General features: G+C 41.8%; 1 protein-coding gene across 2 annotated transcripts in view; it reads right to left on the bottom strand.

The window, feature by feature from the left end:
• DTD1 (D-tyrosyl-tRNA deacylase 1) overlaps nucleotides 1-25,017 on the bottom strand; it is a 168,673-nt gene that overhangs the window by 127,449 nt on the left and 16,207 nt on the right. For both annotated transcript variants that reach the window (XM_012657225.1, XM_012657224.1), the window contains exon 4: nucleotides 10,537-10,643. In XM_012657225.1, coding sequence (XP_012512679.1) covers nucleotides 10,537-10,643 — 107 coding nt within the window. The remainder of the gene's footprint in view (nucleotides 1-10,536; nucleotides 10,644-25,017) is intronic.

The following is a 25,017-nucleotide window of genomic DNA, read 5'->3' as shown; positions in this document are numbered from 1 at the left end:
AAAAATAATAATTATGATAATAAGAGACTCTTCCCAGGAGAAAATGAAGAGGGCAAAGGGAAAAATATCCATAGAGCATAAGGCCAGATCTAGTCTGGATTTTCAAATGAAATTTTATAGAAATTGTACTTATCCCCTGAAGGTTTCCTGACCCAACAATGACACCAACGGTTAATAATAGCCTTTGCCCTCCCTCTGTAGTCAAACAGCGATGCAATTCCTGAACAGAGCCGCTGCCTCAGGGATATTATGTGGGTATCGTGTTCCTGACTTAGCAAGAGGAGTAGAAAATGGAAACAAGGCCACAAACTTAGATCTTTCCATTACACAGAAATTCAGGCTTCCGGGCTTCACTTTGACGATTAAAAATAGAAAAAGAAATTGACTTCACATTTTCTGGAAAGTCATCAAAGGAATACATTTATGTAAAGAATATTCACAGAAGTGCTATTCTTTTGTGTTTTATATTGACAAAAATAACTAAGATGGTGGAACTCGTCAGATATAAAGCGGCTATCGTGAGACCCTTGACCTGCTGTCACCAGCAAGAGATACACTGGCGTCCACAGCAAGATAGCCTCCTGCAGTCCCGAGTTTCCGCTCCACCTCTGGAGCTGCTTGCTGCCTCCCTTCTGACAATGACTTTCCATAATTTCCAAGATCAATGAACACCAGGAAACATACTTTTCCAAAAATAAATCTCTTTTTTTTCCTGACAAGCTCTTATGACTTACATTAGAAATTTCCCTGACAAGATTAGCTAAAATAGCATGCATAAATCAAATTCAATATAAACATTTCTTGGGCTTTTTACAGTATCTTTTTATAATTAAAGTTTTTTGCATTTGGGGGAAAACTGAGCAATAGTGAAACATGTGGCTTCACAATGACCTGAAGAAGAGAGCCTGCTTCCCTGGAAATTGCTTGCTTTTTTTTTTTTTTTTAAACGTCATCAAACAGATTCTGGCTTTGTGTCCGGTCTATGCCAAGGATCACTCAGAACCAGGGGTAGGCATCACACCCCTTGATGTCCAAATGTCTGATCTCATCATAGAAATTCATGCCATGGAATCCCTCCACCATACCAGCATTAGAGATAAGAATGAGATTTTTTTTTTTTTTTTACTACCTCCCTCCTCCCCTCTCAAGAATGAGATCTTTCTTACAGTGAACTGTGAGAGGTTAGACTTCATACTATGCCCAATGCACAAACCACAGTATGAAAGAATCAAACATGAGCAATTTACAGGAAAGCTCTATTTTGGGAGACAGAACACCAGAGTAGTTAAGGTTCTCCAAACTGTATCAAGAATCTCTCCACTTCTCTCATCCACCTGTTGCCGGAGCTCCTAAATGTTCTCCCTGCCACCATGTCCCAAGGCCACACATCCCCGCTTCCTGAGCCTACACTAACTAAATCCCATTTCATTCATCTCTGCAAACACACATCAGATCTCTCAACATTCTAACTCTCCAGGCTCACTAAAAATAAAAGCCAAATTCCTCACCCTAGTCCATGAGGCCTCGCTCCATCAGGCCCATGTCATAGCTCTGGCCTCAAGTCCCATCCCTCTCCCTGTCACCCTCCAAGCTCGAGCTATGATGGCCTTTCTTCCACAGGCCACTTGCTGACCCCTCTGTCTGGAACACTTTTCCTCCAGTCTCCATGGGGCTGGCTCCCTCTCATCTCAGTGTCCTTCCTTGGTGCTTGTGCTTACAGGGGCCTCCACCCAACATCATTCTCTACACCTAACCATCTTTGATTCCTTTATATTGTCAAAATTTTAAATTAGACTTCTTTTTATATGTTTTCCCATTAGAACAGAGCCTCCATGAGGGCACAACTTTGGTTTGGTGCTGGGCCTACATGCAGGGCCAGCACAGAGCAGGCACTCTATTAGAATCTAGTGGATGGACAGATGAGTGGGTAATGGGCAAGTGAGTGGATGGATGGATAGATGGATGTGTAGACAGATGGACATTTGAGTAGATGAATAAGTGAGTAAATGAATAAGCAAATAAATCAACAAATGAGTGAGCATGGGCCTTTATTCAAGTGCATTACCACTGTGAAATCCATGCCACACCACATGGTGGGGAGTAAAAGGCAGAAAGGCACTGAGGTAAGTATCATGAAAAAAAAGCTATCTGAAATGAACCTTAAAAAATAGGGATGATGTCCACAGGTCGAGATAGAGAAGGAATTCATTTCAGGTGATGAGCAGAAACACAAAGGAGAAAAAATCATGACACTTATTCAAAAATAGTAAATAATCTGCAGGAAACTAGTCTACAATTCACTGTGAAAAGCTTTTACCATGAACATAACAAGTAATAATACACCATAAAATATGAGCTGTTAATTTCCCGTATGCATTTAAATGTAAATGATCAGCCAACTGCACACGGGAGCCTCAACATTCATGCATTTCATTAAATTGCAATTTCCATGCAGAGGCTAAGATGTCAATCATCCTGGGTTTTTATTCTAGTTCCATTAATACACTGACAGATGAGTAAGGCATTCCATGTCTGGTACCCAGAAAACCAAGAAAACTATAAATTACTTTCCAACTATAAGCCTTAAAGAGGCTACACGGCTGTAAATTTGCCCAGCCATTGAGTAATCCACATGTTGGGCTCATCTCTCTTAAGAAACAAATTATTCCACTAGCACATACCTCAATGTCACTCAGCAGGGTGGGTGATCATCAGTCACTAATGTATTGAGCTATGGTTGCTACATCAGCTTTTCCCTGACACATCTGTAATTGTATAGACAGGGTGCCATGCTCTGGGAACATTTTCATCGCTGTGTGTACGGGGCAGGGGAGGAGGGTGTTGGGAGAGCGAGGGGGTGTTGATGAATGAGAACAGCCTCATATGTGACCTCAATAATCAAGCCTAGGCATCTTGCTTCCTGGCAGCTGCAGTAACACAGGTTGTAAAGTATTTTTAGATACTTGGGGGTGGGGAAGGGAGCGCAGGGTGGTCCAGAAGAAACCAATGCCTAGAGCAGATGATAACGACAACACCCAATTTCCTCTATTCCAGTAGTTCTCAAATGTCAGTGTGCTTACAAAGCACACGAAGACCTGGTTAGAAACATAAATCTGCAATTCTTCTGCCCTCCACATTCAGACACACTAGGAACTCAGGTTTGAAAAACCTGGGTGGGCCCAGGATTCTGCATTTCAGTAAGCACCTTGGCTGTCCTCAGACTGCCCTTTGAAGAACACTACTATAGCCCCCGGGCAACTTTGGTGGAGAAATAATGCATAATCCCTACACGCCACAGCCCCCAGTCCACCAAGGTCTTCACTTCTTTGGACCTCCCAAGAATGTGACCAAAGCCCAAGGCTCCTTTCTCCCAGCAAAAGGCACACACACATATACAAAACTTGGGGGACAAGCTCAGGGCAGTCTGTGAACACTGAAAAACCCACTTGACCAATTCCCATGCCACTCACCCATCCTAACTTTCTTTAGAGACTAAGATTTAAAAAGATAAATACCTCGTCAGTCAAAAGAGACTACATCCACAGTGTAATGTGTTGGCAAACACTTTTGTGTATTTTAAAATGTTTTATCTATTGGGCAGACCCTTAAAAAATTATAGCTAGAGCTGCATTTTCTATTTCTATCACTTCCAGATCATTCGTCTCTCTCCATCACCAATGCAAATGTTTGAACAAGATTTTCTACAAAACACCACTGACTGGCAGAACATTTTTCTACAATTACCTGGAACTATGAAGCTCCTAGTAAATTACCTAAAAAGCTAAGAATTCCCAATTAAAATCTTGAGTCTGTATAGTTAAATTATTCCTGTGCTCAATGTATAAATCCATGGAAAGATAAACTTAACCCCCTTCTCCTTGAGAATAAAAAGGATGCTGTTAATCTTTGGCAGGTCAAGTCAGTAAGGTAAGAAGTTTGCTTTTTTAACACATCCACAAATGAGATTAGAAGATTAAAATAACTAAGAATCTTCCCAAAACACATCTATAAGAACAAACAAACGAAGCCCTTAAACCTTAAATGTACTAACTCATTAGTGTCCTGTGAGATTGGTTTAAAGCAAAACAGATGTTTTGCTCTGGTTGGAGATTAGAAATGTCTTATGTGTCAAAGGTAGAAGAGGAGCAGATTGTAGTTTTTAATTTGCCAGCCATATTCCAATAGCAAGAAACAAACTCTTTTCAATTTTTGCAATTTCATTAACATGCACTATAGATTTAAGAAGGTAAGATGAAGGTCAACTGATTGATCGATCAATCGATAGGTCCCCAAGCAGAGAGACAAGGCTTCTTTGTAAGCCTACAGTGGACTGACTTAGGTCAACTGCCTATATGAAAACAAAATGACAAAATAAAAGTGATCCCTCGCAGCTCTCCACTAGAAAGAAGCCAGCCTGCCTGGAAATATCTACTAGGCTCCCACCCTTTCCTACCAGTCAGATATTCAAGCTTTCCCCGAGGCACTGACAAGGACTCAGTGTAGATTCTATCTGCTGGTGAGCTTTGGGCAAGGCTGAGGGAGGTCAGGAGCCCACCCATGCTCTTCTGCCAACCCACTATCCAGAGGGTTGTGCCAATTTCATAACTCATAGGAAATCGGATGTTCAGACTGAAAAGATCAGAAAACCAGGTGTGAGTTCATGTGTGATAAGACAGCTGGCCAGGTGCCAGCCTCACCCTGGTGGGAAACCTCCTGTGCAGTAGGCTAAGTCCCAAAAGTTGGTGTCACCAGCACACCCACCATGACACCATGACAAAGACTAAACAGCAATAGCAACTATTCTATAATGGAGCTTTGCTAAGTTCCCACTTCTGTTTTGGTGACACTTCAGTATAAACAAAACGGCACTCTCGATAAATTAATGTGACAAAATGAACTAATATGATTGGAGTAATTGACAGGGTCTGGATACCACTTTGGCAACCAGACTTGGAAACACACTCCTGTGGCAAGCCAACAACTAGAACCTGGTTCAGGCCATGTAAACACTCAAGCTGAAACCAACTGACACCAGGGAACTAGAATCTGGAAATCAAGCCTAAAAAAGAGTAAAAAGGGGAATACATACATTCAAGTAAATGTTCTTCCACGAAGAGATGCACTCATATTGCCATCAACATAATTACTGCTTATATTCAGAATACTTCTCATTGGATTTGTCCCTCAAACTGAAATGTACAGCAATTGACAGCCCACCTTCGTGCACCTGCAACGGGAATGCCTGGCAGAAGCCAGCCACCTGTGTGCTACTCTGTCCTCTGCTTCACCTTCTGAATTCCATAGCATGTATTACTGAGAAGGCTGCCCCTGTCACTGGAAACATAAATAAATGAAACCAAATGGAGCTTTTTCCCCCATCCCCCTCTTACCCTCCATATTTCTTTCAGATCCTACAGAAGCTATGAATGTCTCAATCTCGACATCCCAAGGTCCAGGCACAGGATGGATGTTGCTGATAAGACAAGTATATGGAGGAAATTATAAGTGAAGTGATGGCGGTACTCAGAGGAGCATAAAATTAAAAGCTCCATAAAATTAAAGGCGTCATTTTTCACTGGTCAGCTCATCCCGGTGATTTGTCAATAAACACCAGTTAACCCAAATGTGTATTTGATAGTTCATTTTTTTCAGCTTCTTCTAGCATTTCAATTTAGTCAGATTTTCAATCACACTAAATAAATGAGAATGTAAATAATTAATGGCAACGCTATGAACTAGGCGGGCCGTAGGTCCCAGGGAATAGCCTCTCAATTATCAAACGCCCCTCCTTACCAGGAAACCCCCATCTGTTCCCCCATCCATGTGAGGCCCAGGGAAACAACCCCCATGCAGGGGAAGAGCACTTAAGATTAAAACAACAGCACAAATAAGTTTCTACCACAGGCACAGCAGACTAGGGTGTTGAAATCTCCGGTATCTAGCCACCCACAGAAGAACTCACGCACCAGCAATCGCGCTCTAGGTAATAATAATAATAACCAGGATATTCCTATGAGAATCGTGTTCTCCCACAAAAATGCAACAGGAAAAGCAGCTCTATTGGGTAGTTCTGCTGCTGATTCCATGTCCTAATCCCTTTGGAACGGGTTGCTCTTCTTTCGACTTCTTCTCATCGTCGGGACACAGCATGGGACCCCACAGCAGCCTGTATCGTGATCAGCGCACAGAGATGCGGCAGTGGCCAGTTCCAAAAACAAGCAGAGATCAGGTCAGGGCTGGCAAACCACTGGTTACCTTTCCCAGCCCAGTCTTCACCAGCAGTAGGTGCATCACATAGAGTTCTAGGGCTCTAGAAAGTCAGAATCTACCACTAATTGAAGTACAAGTTTAAAAACAACAAAACAGCAACTGAGAATCCTTCTCTCCTCCATATCCTTAAAGGTCAGCTACAACCTTCAGTTTAAACCCAGCTCTGCAGAGGGAGCAGTGGCATCTGCTTTCTCGGAATTCAGGACGTTCACAGACAGCACAGCCCGCTGGCCATGAGGCACCACTCCTAAACAAATGACACACCCCCGGGCACATCTCCCAGGTCATGGCAGTGAACAAGACTCAGGGAGCTGAAGTTTTAGGAGTAGTGTGGATAGGTGAGAAGCAAAGAAACAAGCAGGTGATAACAGACGGTCCGAAGGTCTGTGAAATAAATCATTAGGGCAACAAGACAGAGTAGCCAGGGGAGCTTCCTTGGGATTGAGGGAGTCAAAGAATCTCTTCCTCTGAGGAGGAGACTCTGGAATTAAGACACAAGCCCCAAGGTGGGAAGGAGCTCGGCCTAGTCTCAGAAGGGAGACTAAAGTATAGGTGAAGTATAGGGATGGAGGGAAGGACAGCCATAGAGTAGGCAGGAGAGCACAGACGCCTGATCACTCGGGCCGTGATGAACGACAAGAAGGAACTCAGGTTTTCAGCTAAATGCACTTGGAAGGCATTGAAGGGTTCTAAGAAGCATGAAGTGGATGGCCTTGTGACCCTTCCTAAGTTGGCTCACACTGTTCTTCATCTCTTTCACTGTCATCAACTTTTCAGGTTTACGCTGCCCGAAATCTACCCCTGGGCACACAGGCTGGGTGATGGCACTGCTTTTTCTTCCTTACAGCACCCAGCATGCCGCTGGATGCCAAAACGACACTTGATGCTTATATACATGCATATGTGCACAGACATGCGTCCACATATACATATATACACATACACACATGCACACACATATACATACACATATATGTACACATATGCACACACACATATACACATACATACACATAGACACACGTTATTCATTTGTGCAGACAGCTTAAAGAAACTATATTTGAAAACAACTTGCCAAAAGAACCATTTTTCTGTAATGTAACTGTAGCAGTTTTCACTACTCATTGGAATATAATGGGAAAATAAAACACTCAGAATTAAAAGCTTAGTTGATAGAAACATGTTTATCTATCAGTAAAAAGAATTAGGCTGTGCTCTTCCTAGCCACACAAAAGTGAGCAAATTAGCTGTTTGCTCAAAGAGAAAGCCCCTTCTAACTGAGAAGGAAAGACAGGGAGAGAGGCCCGAGGCAAAGGCCAGCACCAAATGCTACAAAGGTCCCTTCCGCGCCTCCTCACTGCCACCTACTGGAGAGCTGGAGGACAAAGAGCTGTGCAGTTTTCCAGGGTCTGACTCCCAGGGGTCAGGAAATTGATACCCACGACTGAAATTGACACAGGATAATTCCTGTATTTGAAGAGAAAGCTTTTAAAAGATTTAGAAATAACTAAAAGTCTTTTTTATCCTAATAAGTTAACATGGCTTGTTGGAAGTTAAAAAAAATGCCTATTTTTGTTTGTTTTTTGGGTTTTTATTTTGTAATATATGTGTATATATATATATATATAAGGTATACAACATGATACTTTCATATACATATACACAGTGCAGCTATTACTACAGTCAAGTAAATTACATACTCATCATCTCACATAGTTACTTTTCTTTTGGGGGGAGGGAGGTGAGAGTACCTAAAATCTACTCTCTTAGCTCATTTCCAGTGTACTTACTATACAACATTATTAACTATAGTCCTCATGTTGTACACGCGATCATTAGACTTATTCATCCGAGATAACTGCCTCTTTGTACCCTTTGGCCTAAACAAGAAGGAAGGGGTACTAGTTGAAAGCAGGTTGAAGATCCTAAAGGTGAAATGTATTATTCTACCATTTCTAGAAAAATACTTAGAATGAAAAAAAGCTAGGCTAAACTTTTTATCCAAATAGAGTTAAAGAAGAATAATAAATCGAAACTACAGAATGATGATCAAATAAAACCAGCAAAGCAAGCAGCCAGAGGCGAGAGGAAAACCTGGAGAGAAAGCTGTCCTGGAAAACAAGGCTCCAGCCCATTTCCAGGGGTGAATGGGCAACAGTGGCAAGAGCTACTGAGTAGTCAAGGAAGGAGGCCCGAGAAATGGGTATGAAATAAAGCAACATGAGGTCATCAGGGCCCTCAGTGAGGGCCATCACAGATCAGAGTATCCCGAAGGAGGAGCAAGAACGGAGGGAAAGAGGCATTCCTCAACTGGAGACACTTGAGCATATTTAAAAACCAACGAAATAAGGTGGGTGAGTGAGAGAGACAGAGACTGACTTGACCAGAGGACAGGGGGCTTCCTCAAGGCTTCTGAGAAGGTAGAAGGGAAGGGCTCCGAAGCCCAGGCCCTTCCGGCTCCACAGGCATGCGACCCATCAGTCACACAGGGACCCATATTCAGAGGGGCCCCACCCTTGGCTTAATGCCCTGTTGTCACCATCTTGAAATTTTTAATAAATTTTTAACAAGGGCTCCACATTTTAATTTTGCACTGGGCCTCTTAAAGTATGTAGCCAATCCTGGAGCAGGGGGAGAGGCTGACCTCAGCCTGGGAAAGGGCAGCTCTGCTACCAAGGCGAGAGGGGTGGGTAGAGAAGCAGGGTTAATACCATCCGCTGGCTTCTTTCTCTGCAAAGCAGAAAGAGAGCTATCTGCTGTGAAAGAGCCAGAGGACAGAGTTAACCTCTCCTTGGAGAGAGCTTAGAACTTCACGTAGGGTGGAGAAATCTGGTTGACTCCACCTTAACCAAGGGATATGGCTGACATCACCTGTAATAAGACAAGTCTATACCACATACCTCCTGATATAATGTACTACCAAGGGCACAAGATCACTTTTGTGCTATTTGCTATTCCTGTCAAAATGTATAACCTTAACATAATCATAGAAAACCCAAACTGAGAAGTTCTACAAAACAGCAGACTAGTACTCTTGAAAAGCGTCAAGGTCCTGAAAAACAAGGAAAGGCTGTGGAACTGTCACAGATTGGTGAAGACTAAGGAGAAATGACAATTAAATGCGATGTGGGATCCTGCATTATCCTGGAACAAAAAAGGACATTAAAAAAAAAACCTAATGAAATTCATATAAGGTTTGTAATGTAGTTAATAGTACTTTGTTGTGATCATTGTATCATGATTAATTAAGATACCAAAATTAGAGGAAGCTGGGTAAAGAGTATATGGACATTGTTTTTGCAACTTTTCTATAAATCTCAAATTATTTCAAAATAAAAAGCTTACATTTTCATGAGGACTCTTCATTTGTGATTTTTTTTAATGTTAGTAATTCCAGGACCCTCAATTACCACCTTTGAAGTCTAGCCTACTGCATCAGACATGTCCCTACTTCTCTATCAACACAAAGCATCAGTAACAAAAAAGTAAAGGTTATGCTCCCCTTAAAAAAAATATCTGACTTTGAACAGGTCCCCCAGCTTCAAGTTTCAATGACGCTTTCCCCACTATTGTATCATTACACTTCACAGCATCCCAGCAAGGAAGAGAGGCAAGAAGCAAGAACAGAAATGTCCCTTCAGTTCTTACTCCTCTGCGTGCCAGGCCCCACGTGTCTCTATCAAGTAGGCGTATTAATTAAAGCCTTTAAAAGTATATTAAGCATCTTTGAGAGCATACAGTTTGCAAGGACTATCACATATTTCCTTTCTCTATTTTAATTACTTTTTTATCTGGAAGTTTACAGAGTTGGCAATAAATACAGGTCAGACATTGCTTTAGAAAAATGAGGATTTACAATGAACCTTGGGTGGCATATCTACCCACACCTGAGATCAAACCCACTCCAGGTAACCCTTCAAAATGGGTGAACTGGCCAGTGCAGGGCCACTGCTCTGCTGCCACCCAGGGGCAGGTGGGTGCCATGGCACCTGGCCTGGGAAACAGGAACCCAGAGGAAGAACCTGGCTCTGTAAAGGACATTTTCCATGGAATCCAAAGGGAGGAGGAGGCAAGGAAGAAGTGCTTTCCACAGCACTCCAGGAGACACAGTGTAAACGCGCATTCTTAGGAAGGAAAGTATTAAAATAAATATAAGGTTACAATGATGAAGTATTTTCTCCACCTCAGATTGAGGACTGCTCCGGAAACTAAAAAAATGTTACAGGCACCCAGGAGCCAGACCACAACACCTGACTCCAGGCTTACCTGTTTTGGGTCAGAGGTAGCAGCACCAGGAGCCGGGGATTCCAGTTCTATGGTCACAGGCCCATCATTCTGAATGTGCACTTGCATGTAGGCACCAAACTTGCCATCTGAAAGGGCAATTGAAAACAATTGTAAGTAAAGACCTCAGATTACCCCAGCTAAAAAACATAACTATTAACCCAATTATTTTCTGCTGATTATATAAGTTATTTCATTTTGAAGATTATTGATTTTTAAATAGATAGCTAGAAAATGTTGAATGAAATAAATTATTTCTAATAAATGGAAAAAATAAATTCTAAAAATAAAAAAACATAACTAATTTCCTGACTTCAAAATATACTACAAAGCTACAGTAACCAAAACATTATTGTATTAGTATAAAAATAGACAAATAGACCAATGGAACAGAATAGAGAACCTGGCAATAAAGCAACACATTTACAGCCAACCGATCTTCAACAAAGCCAACAAGATCTTACGTTGGAGAAAGGACACCTTCTTCAATAAATGGTGCTGGAAAAATTGGATAGCCACATGCAGAAGACCCATATCTCTCACCATATACAAAAATCAACCCAAAACAAATTACAGACTTAATTAAATGTAAGACCTGAAACTATAAAAATACTAGAAGTAAACCTAGGGAAAACTCTCCTAGACATTGGTCTAGGCAAAGAATTCATGACTAAGACCCCAAAAGCATAGGCAACAAAAACAAAACTAACAAATGAAACTTAATTAAACCAAAAAGCTTCTGCACAGCAAAAGAAATAATCAATAGAGTGAAGAGACAGCCTGTCTTTTGTTTCTTTTGTTTGTTTGTTTGTTTGAGACAAGGTCTCACTCTGTTGCCCAGGCTTGAGTACAGTAGTCTCATTATAGCCCACAGCAACCTTAAACTCCTGGCCTCAAGCTATCCTCCTGCCTCAGCTTCCCAAAGAGCTAGGATTACAGGTGTGAGCCATCACACCCAGCAAGACATCCTGTTTAATGAGAGAAAATATTTGCAAACTATTCATATGACAGGAGACTAATATCCAGACTACACAAGGAACTCAAACAACTCAATAGGAAAAAAATAAACAATCCCATTAAAAAGTGGGCAAAGGACATGAATAGACATTTCTTAAAAGAAGACATACGAATGGCTAACAAGTATGTGAAAAAATGCTCAACATCACTAATCATCATGGAAATGCAAATTAAAACCATGAGGTATTATCTTATACCAGTCTGAAAGGCTGTTATTAAAAGACAAAAAATAACAGATGTTGGCAAGAATGCAAAGAAAAGGGAACTCATATACACTATTGCTGGGAAAGTAAATTAGCACAACCTCTATGGAAAACAGTATGGAGATTTCTCAAAGAACTAAAGACAGAATTATCATTCGATCCAGCAATCCCACTACGGGTATCTATTCATCAAAAAGATACCTGCACTCGCATGTTTATCGCAGCACTATTCACAATAGCAAGGATAGGGAATCAGCCTAAGTGTTCATCAGTGGGTGGATGGATAAAGAAAATGTGGTCCATACACACAATGAAATATTAGTCTGCCATTAAAAAAAATGAAATCGTGTCATTTGCAGCAACATGAATGGAACTATAGGTCATTATCTTAAGTGAAATAAGCCAGGCACAAAAAGACAAATATCACATGTTCTCACTTATGTGTGTGAGCTAGATAATTTGAACACATGGAGGTAGAGAGTGGAAAGATAAGAGAACAGGCTGGGAAGGGAGGGGATGAAGAGAAGTGGATTAAAGGGTACAAACATACACAAAGATAGAAGGAATAAATTGAAGGTTTGATAGCAGAGTAGCATGACTCTACTTAACAAAAATGTATTGTACTTGGGTGATGGACACTCTAAATACCCTGAGACTTGATCACTACATATTATATACATTTAACAAAATTTCTCATGTACCCCACAAATTTATACAAAAATAAATAAATAAATAGATAGATAGATAGCACACCCAGATCAATATAATCAGAAACCTGGGGAACAGGACCAGCCAGTCAACACTGGAAAAGGTGGCCAGCCCCTAGAGAAAGGAGGGAAATGCAAGATTAAACAGCACAGATCCTGCTGCATGCCCAACAGACTTGGCAAGAAAGGTCTGGTAACACCAAGGGTGAGAAAGAACGTGTGTTAACAGGACTGTAACAGCAGGAAGGTAAACACATAACCACTGTGGAAGGCCATTTCAGTGCTGTACCCAGTAGAGACTCTACATGGAGGGTGGCTCTTCTCCCAGGCCTGCCAGGTGCCACCAGGTCTCATGCCCTGGGGTCCTTCCTCAACCTGAGTGACTTCTGTGAGCCTCTGCTCCCACCACCACAAGCCCACAATTTCCAGCTCTGAGTCTTCCCCATAAGGTTTACTCTCTCTCCAGTGATCTTTAACCTCAGAGGGATTTAGCAAAATGTGCACACCAATGATTGGCTTCCTTTGACCACAGACAGTAGCACTGGTAATTACATTAGAAGCACCCAAGTTGATGGCCATTTGTATAGGCAAGATTAATCTAGTCCCTACTGGGTAGCTGAATGTGCTCAAATAATGGTGACTTTCCGTGACCTCCTATCAGATCTAAAATGGCCTTTCAAATCAACAGAGCTTTTGTTTTATCCATGTCAGACTAGCTAAAAAGACATCAGCTGGGAAGGAAATCATGTGTTTAATTGCATGCTAAAATTATGGCTACAATTAGTAGCAAATTTCAGCCGCTGCACTCCTCAGGGAAGCTGAAGGCAGGCTCAGGAGGAAAGGAATTATTTCCGACCTTAAATTTCTGTTGCCAGGATATACAGCACATGCTTCACCTTGTTTATCATTCCAAGTAGCAAGAAATTTATTTTCTTTTCCTGTTTTTCTTCAGTTAAGAACAGAACTATTATCTGAATTTCCATTTGCACAGACAATAAATCCAAAGACATGTTTTAAGAGGTCTTAAAATGGTAACATTTTTTCCAGTCCAGATCAAAGAGTAAAGCCCCTGAGAAAAATCATATTGGCCAGGGAAAATAAATACATTTTTTTAAAATAAGACAAAAACATATCTGTAAAACTGTATCTGGGCTCCTATGGTGATATAATCAAGTTGTTCTTAAATATTAAGTCCCAGGGTTCTTTCTACCCAGAGCTGCAGAACAAGCACTTGTCAAACACGTTTATGCCGCACATTTCAAGCAAGAAAACTCCCAGCTGGAGCCTAACCAGCTGTGTTCACGTCTCCAGCAGAACTGACCGAGGCCTCCACCAGCTGCAAACCAGAGCGCCTCACTGCAGATTCCCCGCTTACCTGAAAAGGCTGATGTCTACACCCCTTTGGACAATGCTCAACTGACTTTCACCACATGCCAAGAAGGCCCATGCCACCTCTCTGTGCCCCAGTTTTTGGGACAGTAATAGGATAGTTGTCCTGGGACAGCTATCAAGGGTGCACATGAGTTAGAACAGAGCCCAGCCCAGTGAGTGTGCAGGAAATCTTAGTCACTGTTAGTTACTATTATTATTATGCCTACCATTGTCCATGATAGTATATGGGCAAATTGGGAGGACGGGACAGAAACTATATCAAAAATGCATGCAATGGAAAAAAAATGGGGAGAACAAAAGGCATACACTGTTGATTCTTGGCCTGGTTGGGAGCAAGCCTGCATCCTCTGCTCTCTAGAGCCGCCCTTGCATGGCCTTCACCAGGCCGGGGCTTGGCCTACTTCTGGGGACCAGTATGGGACATGGGTAGTGGACATGGAGCCTTGGGCCAGCACATCTAAGCACATCCCTTAAAGAAGCAGCCCCCAACCCCAGGGCCGAGGCCTGTTAGGAATGGGGCATACATCACCACCTGAGTTCCGCCCCCCTACCTCCCCACCCTCCTCACTCCCCATGCATGGAAAATTTGTCTTCCATGAAATTTAGGAACTAGGCTGCACAGCAGGAGGTGAGCGGCGGGTGAGCAAGCGGAGCTTCAAAGCTTCATCTGTATTTACAGCCACTCCCCATCATTCGAATCATCACCTGAGCTCCGCCACCCACCCCCTGACCTCCCCTACCCAAATTCTCCCACCGTGGAAAAATTGTATCCCATGAAACCGGTCCCTGGTGCCAAAAAGGTTAGGGACCGCTGTCCTAAAGGCAGCTCTCCACCACCAAGGAGACATTCTCACCACCCAGGCTTCCTCTTTGTTCTACTTTCAATCTGTTTAGAACCTGAGCGGGAAAGAGTTAGTGATGGAAACCCCAACATTGGTGCACAGGCTGGGGACATCAAGAAATCATGCAAATGAGTAGCATTGGGAGACTCAAAATAAGCCTGTGGCCAGGCTAGGACCACTGCCCAATTGAAGGAGTTCGATCTGGATGTACAGGATTGCAGCACACCTTAGAGGCTTGGGAGTATGACCCTTGCGGGCTGCCAACATCTGTGGTAGCTCTGTCCTCAAGTGCACAGCTACTTCTACACAGACAGGAGTGCTCCTCAGTGTCCTCACCACCCCAGAGCGCTGGGCTAATGCCCGTGCACCACACTGGGACAAAGATTCCAATACAGCAGCAGATGCCCAGCTCAAGGGGGCCTAAAAAGCAGAGCCAAGAGCTCTGGGGGCCTTCAGCAGAGACCAGTGACTCTGAGAATGACATTTCCTAAGTGCCTTGGCTGGGGAAAATATTTGCTTGTCAGCAAATGGGTACATTACAGACCCTTCAGGCCCTGGCAGCTGAGTTTCTCAGAGTGTGAGGGCCAAGCCTAGGCAGGCAGCATTAGAACCCCTGTCCAATTCCATTCCACACTTGGGGCCGTGGACGGAACTGGAAGGGCAAACCCAGAACTCACGTGGCTTTTCCCAGGCTTCCCTTATCAAGGTCCTCTACTTGGCTCTGCAGCTCCACTGGAGGGAGGCACCATCTCTGGGCAACAGGTATCTCAGGCATGGGACTCTGTGGCAAGAGGTGCTTTGGGACAGGCCCCATCGGCCAAGACAGAAATGCCTGATCACAGGAACGTGAAGGCATCTGTCACTAAAGGGGGCCACCATCAATTCCAAGCCAAAGAACTAAAAGTAGGGTGCTTCAAGGGGAAACGAACATTAGGATCGTATATGCCTAGGACAAAAATCAACCTTTAGCTGGGAGGTTAAATTCCAGACTGACCCCAAATTCTGACATCATAGATTCTTGAAGGTAAGCCCTTCTTGCATAACATGGAAATTCAAGGCAAGGTTTTCTCTGACCGCTAGGCTTTGCTCAGACATCTCTGGGCTCTGCCAGGGTCGTTGACAACATTCTGCCTGGGGAAGCTGCCTGGTCTTCTAATTGAGGCACAAGCGAGGCTGTGTGGGGATAAAGCAGCACATGAGGCTCCAAAGGACTTACAAGGACACCTGTGTGATGCAACTCAGACACGGCTTGGACCTGGCTGTTGAAAGAACTGAGATTCAATGGGACATAAACACCTTTCCACTGAGAGCAGCAGAATAAGAAACCAGTGAGCTTCTAAGCCTTCTAAGCTCACGAGGCCATGGGATTTAATTTCAGATCTTAATTCCTTTGGCCTTGAATGCCTTTGGATTTGAGTATCACAGAGGATTAGTCTTGGCCTGTAATTTCCCCCCAGGATTGTGATAATGGGAGAGGGTCTACATTCAAATTCAGAGCATCTCCATGTTGATGGCATTTTATTATGTATTTCTTATATATTTTATTATTGCAGTACATTAATACTGTCACATAATGTCACTGCAGAACCTCCGATGTGCTGGGATGGGCAGTGTGGCTGGACACGGCTTGGGAAACAGCCTAAGGAATAAGTCTTCACCTTGGGAACAGAGTGGCCTTGGAGGGGCTTCACAACAGGGTTCTGACCCAATTTAGAGCCTCTGGGGACAAAATAAATACAGCAGGAGCAGCCTAAGAGAGGTTCAAATGTAGACTGGAGGAACTGAGCTGGTGACCCTCCCCTGAGCAGGGAGCCCCCATAGCCAAAGTGAGCTTCCATCAGCTCCTGCCACCCATAGGGGGAGAGCCACAGTCCTCAAAGCGGCATGCCCCTTTCTCTCCCTCTCTCTCACACTCTCTCTCTGTCCCTGTGTACACATATGCACACACATGCACACACAGTCATTCTTGTAACTACTGCTGAGAAGTAAGAGAGTGATCCTTAAAAGTTATCCCAACTTAAAAATATGTTATTACCATAGGATAAACATGTATGGGGGAGGTGGCTCACTCAGGCCACTGTACTGGGTGTGGCCCAAAGGGAGACCCAGCTGGAGGCAGGAGACCCACCAAGAAGCTGTCTCCATAATTCAGGTGAGAGATGATGATGGCCTGGCCGGATGGGTACAGCGGAAGTGGCGTCCTGTTCTCGGGTTCTGTGTGCATGTCAAAGGTGAGACTAACGGGATTTGCTGACGGACCAGATGTGGGGAGGACAAGTCATGCTAAACTCTGAAGTTTTTTTCCTTAAGTGCATTTACTAGAAAATAAGACTAAAACTATTAATAAATGAAATAAGGAACCAAGAAAAGAAGCACATAAACCACACACCCACAAAAAGAAGATGAAAAGAGTTGAAGAAGATTAAAGCAAAACAATGAAATACCAAACAAAAAAATAACCAGACTTGAAAAACTAACTTATGAGCTAGTATTCTGGAAAAAGTTCTAAAAACTCTGATAGAGAAAAAAAAGGAAATATAAAAAAACACAATAAGAACAGGGATATGACTTTAGATACAGAGATCTTCCTAAATCATAAAGAAAAACCTACAAAATTGTCTTCTAATAAATCTGAAAATCCGGATGGGAAGGAGACTCCGGGTAAAGTTAACTGCCCAGATGGACTCAAGCAGTGCTGGGAAACTGAGCAGAGCAATAGCTAAGAAGTCCGACCCAAAGGGTTTTACTAACAAGTTCTATTAAAACAAATAATTCCTATGTTATTTCGATTGGTCTAGACCATGGGAAAATATTAAAAGCTTTCCAGTTTACTTTGTGAGGCCCATATTACCCTACTGCTAAAATTAGACATGAATATCAAAAAAAAAATCACAGACTAATTTCTCCTTTGAATACAGATGCAAAAATTCTATAAGAACACTTGGGAAATCTCTCATAGGCATACACTAGAGGAATGCTATGCCGTGGTCAGTGAAGGTTTACTCAGCATTGCTCATGACTACAAAATGCATTCACCAGGTTAACGCTTAGAGAAAAAGACACTGGAAAAAACCAACTTCCCTTCCTGTTTGAAAAGAAAGCTCTTACTTGGCTAGCAAGGGAAGCCCACTCCTTTAACTTTAAAAAGACCAGGTAGGGGCCGGGCGCAGTGGCTCACGCCTATAATCCTAGTTCTCTGGGAGGCCGAGGTGGGCGGATTGTTTGAGCTCAGGAGTTCGAAACCAGCCTGAGCAAGAGAGAGACCCTGTCTCCACTAAAAATAGAAAGAAATTAATTGGACAACTAAAAATATATAGAAAAAAATTAGCTGGGCATGGTGGCGCATGCCTGTAGTCCCAGCTACTCGGGAGGCTGAGGCAGGAGGATCACTTGAGCCCAGGAGTGTGAGGTTGCTGTGAGCTAGGCTGATGCCACGGCACTCACTCTAGCCCGGGCAAAATAGTGAGACTCTGTCTCAAAAAAAAAAAAGACCAGGTAGGATCCTCTTTTTCCTGCAGTCCAGTAACTGAGGTCCCCTTAAAAATCTTCCTCACCTCCCAAGCAGCAAAGCGATACATTTAAAAAGATGAGTTAATTAAGCAGGTCCCTCAGTAATAACTGTTACAGGCAAAGACCATGGGTGGAGGCTAGAGGGTGGAGAGTGAGTAACAGCTTATTCGCATAGTCTCGAATCATCTCCACACAGAACATTTACCAATTACAAAGAGGAAAACAGTAACCTGACGGAGAGAAATCTGGCAAATAACATATCGACAACATGTGCCCCTGACATGATGCAGCGAGAAGGGCACAGGGTCACTTCTGTAGCATTCCTGCCAAAAACGCATCATCTCAATCTAACCATGAGAAGAACATCAGGCAGACACACATTGAGGGACATTCCACATACTGACACAATAAGTGACTCTTCAAAAGTGGCAAGGTCATAGAAAACAAGGAAAGATGGAGGAATCATCACATATTGGAAGACACTAAGGAGATACAACAATTAAATGCAATGTGAGGTTCTGGATTGGATCCTGGACCAGAAAAAGCACATTAGTGGGACAACTGTTAAAATTCAAATAATGTCTATAGTTTAGTCAATAGTATGTTATCAATGTTTTGATACATATGCTACATTTGATACATATACTATGTAATATGTTATCTACAGAAGTTGTATGAAGTTTACTGTTTCTATAACTTTTCTGTAAGTCTAAATTATTTCAAAATAAAAAGTCAGACCCCATTGAAAGAAAGAAAAGAAGAAGGGAAAGGAGAAAAGAAGGAAAGAAAAAAAGAAAGAAAGAAAGAAAGAAAGAAAGAAAGAAAGAAAGAAAGAAAGAAAGAAAGAAAGAAAGAAAGAAAGAAGGAAGGAAGGAAGGAAAGGAAAGAAAGGAAAGAAAGGAAAGAAAGAAAGAAAGAAAAATTCCATCCTGCATTCCAGTTGGTTCAGTTGAGAGGTTTTTGCCTAAGCCACTGGAAGGTTGGCATTGCCACCAAATGAGATGGGGAAGCCCACAGTGGCCTGGTTCAGGTCAGGAAGTAAGATCAAGGGCTCAACGTTAGATGTGTTAAGTTTAGGGGCCTCTTATTCCAAGTGGGGATATGTAAGGAGGCAGCCAGGCAGATGGGTCTGGAGCTTATGGGTGGGGAGGTCCAGACTAGAAAGAAAAATCTGGGAGTCACCAGCATAGATGACAGATGGTCTTTAAAGCCAAGAGATGGGACAAGATTACCAAGAACTGAATGCAAATGAGAAGTAGTCAAACAACAGAGTCCTCCACTGTTAAGAAGTCAGGGAAGGAGGAAGAAGAAGCCAGTGGAGTAGATGGAAAGCAGCAAAGTGCAGAGTCCTAAAGCCAAGTGAAGGAGCATTTGGAGGAGGAGGGAGGGAACAGCATGGCAGGGTCTGATGCTGCTGAAGGGACCCCTGAGCTGAGGATGGGAACTGACTCAGCAAAGTGTCGGGGGCATGGAGCCCTTGCAAAAGGCAACTGTGGTGCAGGGGTGGGGGCGAAGGCTTACGAAGTGCATTTAGGAGAGAATGAGAGAAACCAGAGACAGTGAGTACAGATAGCTCCCACAGAGAGCTGCTGTCAAGTGGAGCAGGGAAACCAGGAGGGAGCTGGGAGGAGAGGTGAGGCTAACAGAGGAAGGTTCCTCTGGATGGGAGAACTAACATCGTTTGCAAGCAGGAGGGAAGAAGCCAGGATAGAAGGAGCAACAACTGACTTAGGAGCAAGGGGAGGACTTCAGGAGGAACAGCCCAGAACAGGGGCCAGCCGCGTGATGGGAAGGAAAGCTGGTTCCTGGGGCAGATGCTGCCAAGGAGGAGTAGGGAAACTTCTGGAAGTTCTCTTCTGAGTGCTTCAAATTTTCTCTGGGAAATTATAAGTAAGGTCAATAGCTAAGAGGGAGGGTAGAGAAAGAAATGCTGGAGGTATGAGTAGAGAGAACAGCACATAGGAGAATAGTAGAGTAAATGAACAAGTTGATGTATTATAATCACTAGGCAGCACTGTGGGCCCGCATGCAGATCAAGGTTATGAACGTGAGGACAGTCTATGTGATGGCATGTTTTCTCCAGCCACATTTAGCTGCCCAGGTATAGATGCAGATATAGAATAGGCAGAGAACTGGCCTGGAGTTTTGCTAAGCAAGGCCAACAAACCTAGACCTTTGTGAGGGAATATGCTAGAGGCTGATTATCATCATGAGCCACAGGATTTATAAATTTACAACTTTAGGCCGGGCGCGGTGGCTCACGCCTGTAATCCTAGCTCTCTGGGAGGCCGAGGCGGGCAGATTGTTTGAGCTCAGGAGTTCGAAATCAGCCTGAGCAAGAGCGAGACCCCGTCTCTACTAAAAATAGAAAGAAATTAATTGGACAACTAAAAATATATAGAAAAAAATTAGCTGGGCATGGTGGCGCATGCCTGTAGTCCCAGCTACTCGGGAGGCTGAGGCAGGAGGATCGCTTGAGCCCAGGAGTTTGAGGTTGCTGTGAGCTAGGCTGACGCCACGGTACTCACTCTAGTCCGGGAAAAAGAGTGAGACTCTGTCTCAAAAAAAAAAAAAAAAAAAAATTTACAACTTTAAGGCACTCCAAATAAAAATAACTTTCTGAAAGTCAAATTCATATAGAAGAGCCAGGTGTGGTAGTGCACACCTGTAGTCCCAGCTACTCAAGAGGCTGAGGTGGGAGGATTGCTTAAGCCCAAGAGTTCGAGGCCAGCCTGGGCAACATAGCAAGACCTTGTCTCTAAAAGAAAATCAAAAATTAAAAAAATAAAAAGAAACAATTAAGAATAGCTAGGAAAACTCAAATCAATATGGAAGAAACTCACCTTACCTCATACAAAAGCATAATAAAAATCCTCAATAACTAAAATAGTGTGTCTTCAGAATTGAAACAAAATTTAAAAGTTCATAAATACATATAGGAATGTAATATGAGATAAAGCCAGAATCTCGATTAGTGGAGGTAAAGATGGTTTTATAAATAAATGGTTTTGGGAAGCCATTTAGTGAACACCTGAAAAAAAGATAAATTTTGAACCCATGCTTTACATTTATTTATACAAGATAAACTCTAAATAAATCAAATATTTAAAAGTAGAAAATGAAAAAAATAAAAGGACTAGGGAAAAAATTGCCCTATTTCTTTGTAACTTTAGAGTAGGAAATGTCATGGGAATCATAGGAAACTATGATTCAAAATCCAGCAGACATTTCAAAAAATGATTGATAATCAACTGCTAAGGGATCAAAAATATCTGTCCAGCAAACAATCCCTTAAGCAAGGTCAAAGGGCAAATGACAAAATGGATGAAAAATATCTGCAACTTGTAACATAGATAAAAAAGCTCATAGAAATAAAGAACCTAACAAGTCAATAGAAAAATGGACAAAGCACATGAACAATTCAAAAGAAAGGAAATACAAATCACTCAAACATCTGCAAAACGTTCAACCACAATCTGTACATCAAAGCTACAGTGAGATATCAGATGGCCAAAATTCTAGAAGTTCAAAATATACTCTGTTAACAATGCTCTGAGGAATATTGTAGGCTCATACACTGTAGAAAGGTACAACACCCACAGAGAGCCGTCTGGCCCTATCAATCCCACTTCTGTGAATGTATCCCACAGGTATCTCTGCCTGCATATGAAGTGGCATATGTCCAAATTTATTCACTGCATCACTGTTGTTTTTAAGAAACAAAAGTCAGAAACAACCCAAAGGTCCAACAATGCAAGACTTATTAATAAGCTAGGCTATGTTCCCACATAGCTGTTAAGAAAGAAGGATGTGAGGAAGTCTCCATGTGCTGCTACAGAAAGAATCTCTAGGAAACACTGAAAGTTTTCAAAAAGATGTAAAACAATACATCACATGCTACCTTTTGTATAAAAAGGGAAGTATAAAAGTATATTCATATTTGCTCACATCTGCATAAACACTAGATGGATGGCAAAAAAATTAATGAAAGCGATTACCTCTAGAGAGCATGGGAAACAGGTTGGACGGGAACAAGAGTGAGAGTAAAATTTCCCAGTGTGGACATTTTCATATCATTTTGATGTTTGAACTACTACCTGATCACACTACCTGTTCAAACATTAATTAGAAGAACAAAGTTAGAAGACTCATACCTCTCAATTTCAAAACTTACTACAAACTTACAGTAATCAAAGTAGTATGATACTGGCATAGACATATAGAACAATGAAATAGAACTGAGAGCCCAGAAATAAACCCGTATGTACATGGTCACTTGATTTTCAAGAAGGGTGCAAAGATCATGCAATGGGTAAAAAAAATAGTCTTTTGAGCAAATGGTGATGGGATAACGGGACATCCACATGCAAAATAATGAAGGTAGACCCTTACTTCACAGCATACACAAAAGTTAACTAAACATGGATCAAAGACCTTAATGTAAGAGTTAAAACTATAAAATGCTGAGAAAAAAATATAAGGTTAATCTTCAAGATACTGGAATTTGACAAGAGTCATCAAAAACACAAGCAACAGAATGAGAAAAAAAAAAGATAAAATTAGATTTCATTAAAATTAGAAACTTTCATGCATCAAAGGACCCTACCAAGAAAGTGAAAAGAAAACTGAGAGAATGGGAGAAAATGTTTGCAAATCATATATCTGATAAGGGTCTAGTATCCAAAATATATAAATTACTCTTACAACTCAACAACAAAGACATACAAATCAATTTTAAAATGAGCAAAGGACTTGAAAGACATTTTCCAAAGAAGAAAAGTCAACAAGTATATGAAAAGATGTTCAGTATTATTAGTCATTAGGAAAACGCAAATCAAAACCACAACAATGTACTACTCCATACCCACTAGGATGGTTACGATCAAAAAACCAGAAAATAACAAGTATTGACAAGGATGCAGAATATCAGAACCCTCATACACCACTGTTAGGAATGTAAAATTGTTCAGCCACTGTGGAATAGTTTGGTGGTGCCTCCTTGGTAAGTTCAATCATCGAATCCAGCAATTCCACTCCTGAGTATATACCCAAAAGAATTATTAATATAAATGGGTGTTCAAACAAAAACTTGTACACAAATGTTCACAGCAGCACTATTAACCATAGCCAAAAGGTGAAAACAATCCAAATGTTCACCAATGGCAAAATGTGATATATTCACGCAATGGAATGTTATTATTAAAAGGGATGAGATACTGACACCTGCTATAACATGAATGAACTTTGAAAACATTATGCTAATTGAAAGATGCCAGATCCAAAAGGCCACATAGTATGATTTCATTTATATGAAATATCTAGAATAGGCAAATCCGTAGAGACTGAAAGCAGATTAGTGGTTGCCAGGGGCTGAGTGCAGGAGAAAATAGGGAGTGACTGCTTAATGGGTGTGGGGTTTCTTTTGGGGTGATAAAAATGTTTTGGAACTAGATGGTGGTAATGGCTGCACAACATTGTGAATGTACTAAATGTCACCGAATTCTACACTTTAAAATGATTAAAATGGTTCATTTTATGTTATATTTTATGTTAAAATGTGCATTTTACCACATAAAAAATAATATTAACACATTAATTTAAGAAAGAAGAATAAATTCTAGAAATGAAAAAGAAATGACTGACTAAAAACAGGCTAAACTCTAGACAGGACATAATCAAAGAAAGAATTAGTAAACTGGAAGGATTCACTCAGGACACAGAAAAGAGAAAGAACTATGAAGAGGCTATGCCACTTAACACTATTCATTTGTTTAATAAACACTTTAAAGAATATAAAGAAACCTATCTCCAGTGAGACTGGCCTTTATCAAAAAGACCCAAAACAATAAATGTTGGCGTGGATGTGGAGAGGTAGGAACACTCATACATTGCTGGTGGGACTGCAAACTGGTGCAACCTCTGTGGAAAGCAATATGGAGATACCTTAAAGAGATACAAGTAGAACTACCATTTGACCCAGCAATCCCATTACTGGGCATCTACCCAAAAGAGCAAAAGTGGCTCTATGAAAAAGACACCTGCACTCGAATGTTCATAGCAGCACAATTCACAATTGCAAAGATGTGGAAACAACCCAAGTGTCCATCAATACATGAGTGGATTAATAAAATGTGGTATATGTATACCGTGGAGTACTATTCAGCTCTAAGAAACAATGGTGATACAGCACCTCTTATATACTCCTGGAAAGCGCTGGAACACATTCTACTAAGCGAGGTATCCCAAGAATGGAAAAACAAGCACCACATGTACTCACCATCAAACTGGTATTAGCTGATCAACATTTAAGTGCACATATAAGAATAACATGTATTGGATGTTGGGCAGGGGGAGGAGGGAGGGGGGAGGAGGGGACAGGCATATGCACAAACGATGAGTGCGATGCGCACCTCCGGGGGAATGGACATACTTGAAGCTCGGACTTGCGGGGGAGGGAGGGTAAGGGCATCATACGTAACCTAATCATCTGTACCCCCATAACATGCTGAAATAAAAATTTAAAAAAAAAATAAAGAAAGAATATAAAAAGAGAGCCAAATAATTTATCGATATTTCCGAATTTGTAGGCCCTGAATCAATAAGGTTTTGAACTCTTCCCATTCCTCCTGCTGAATGATTCAGACTTTTCCTTTCATTCCAAGTCATCTTATGTACTTGGATTATGACTATTTTGAAAAGGAGTTTCTTTCTACCTGTGTTTGTATCTTCTTTCAAAAATTGTCTTTATTTCTTCAAATTGAATTCTCATAATAGGCTCTGTCGGGCAAGAAG

This window comes from Propithecus coquereli, unplaced genomic scaffold, assembly GCF_000956105.1.
Source record: "Propithecus coquereli isolate 6110/MARCELLA unplaced genomic scaffold, Pcoq_1.0 Scaffold533, whole genome shotgun sequence".
Taxonomy (NCBI): Eukaryota; Metazoa; Chordata; class Mammalia; order Primates; family Indriidae; genus Propithecus; species Propithecus coquereli.
The sequence above is the reverse complement of the archived record's forward strand: the minus strand, read 5'-3'. Positions and strand labels throughout refer to the sequence as shown.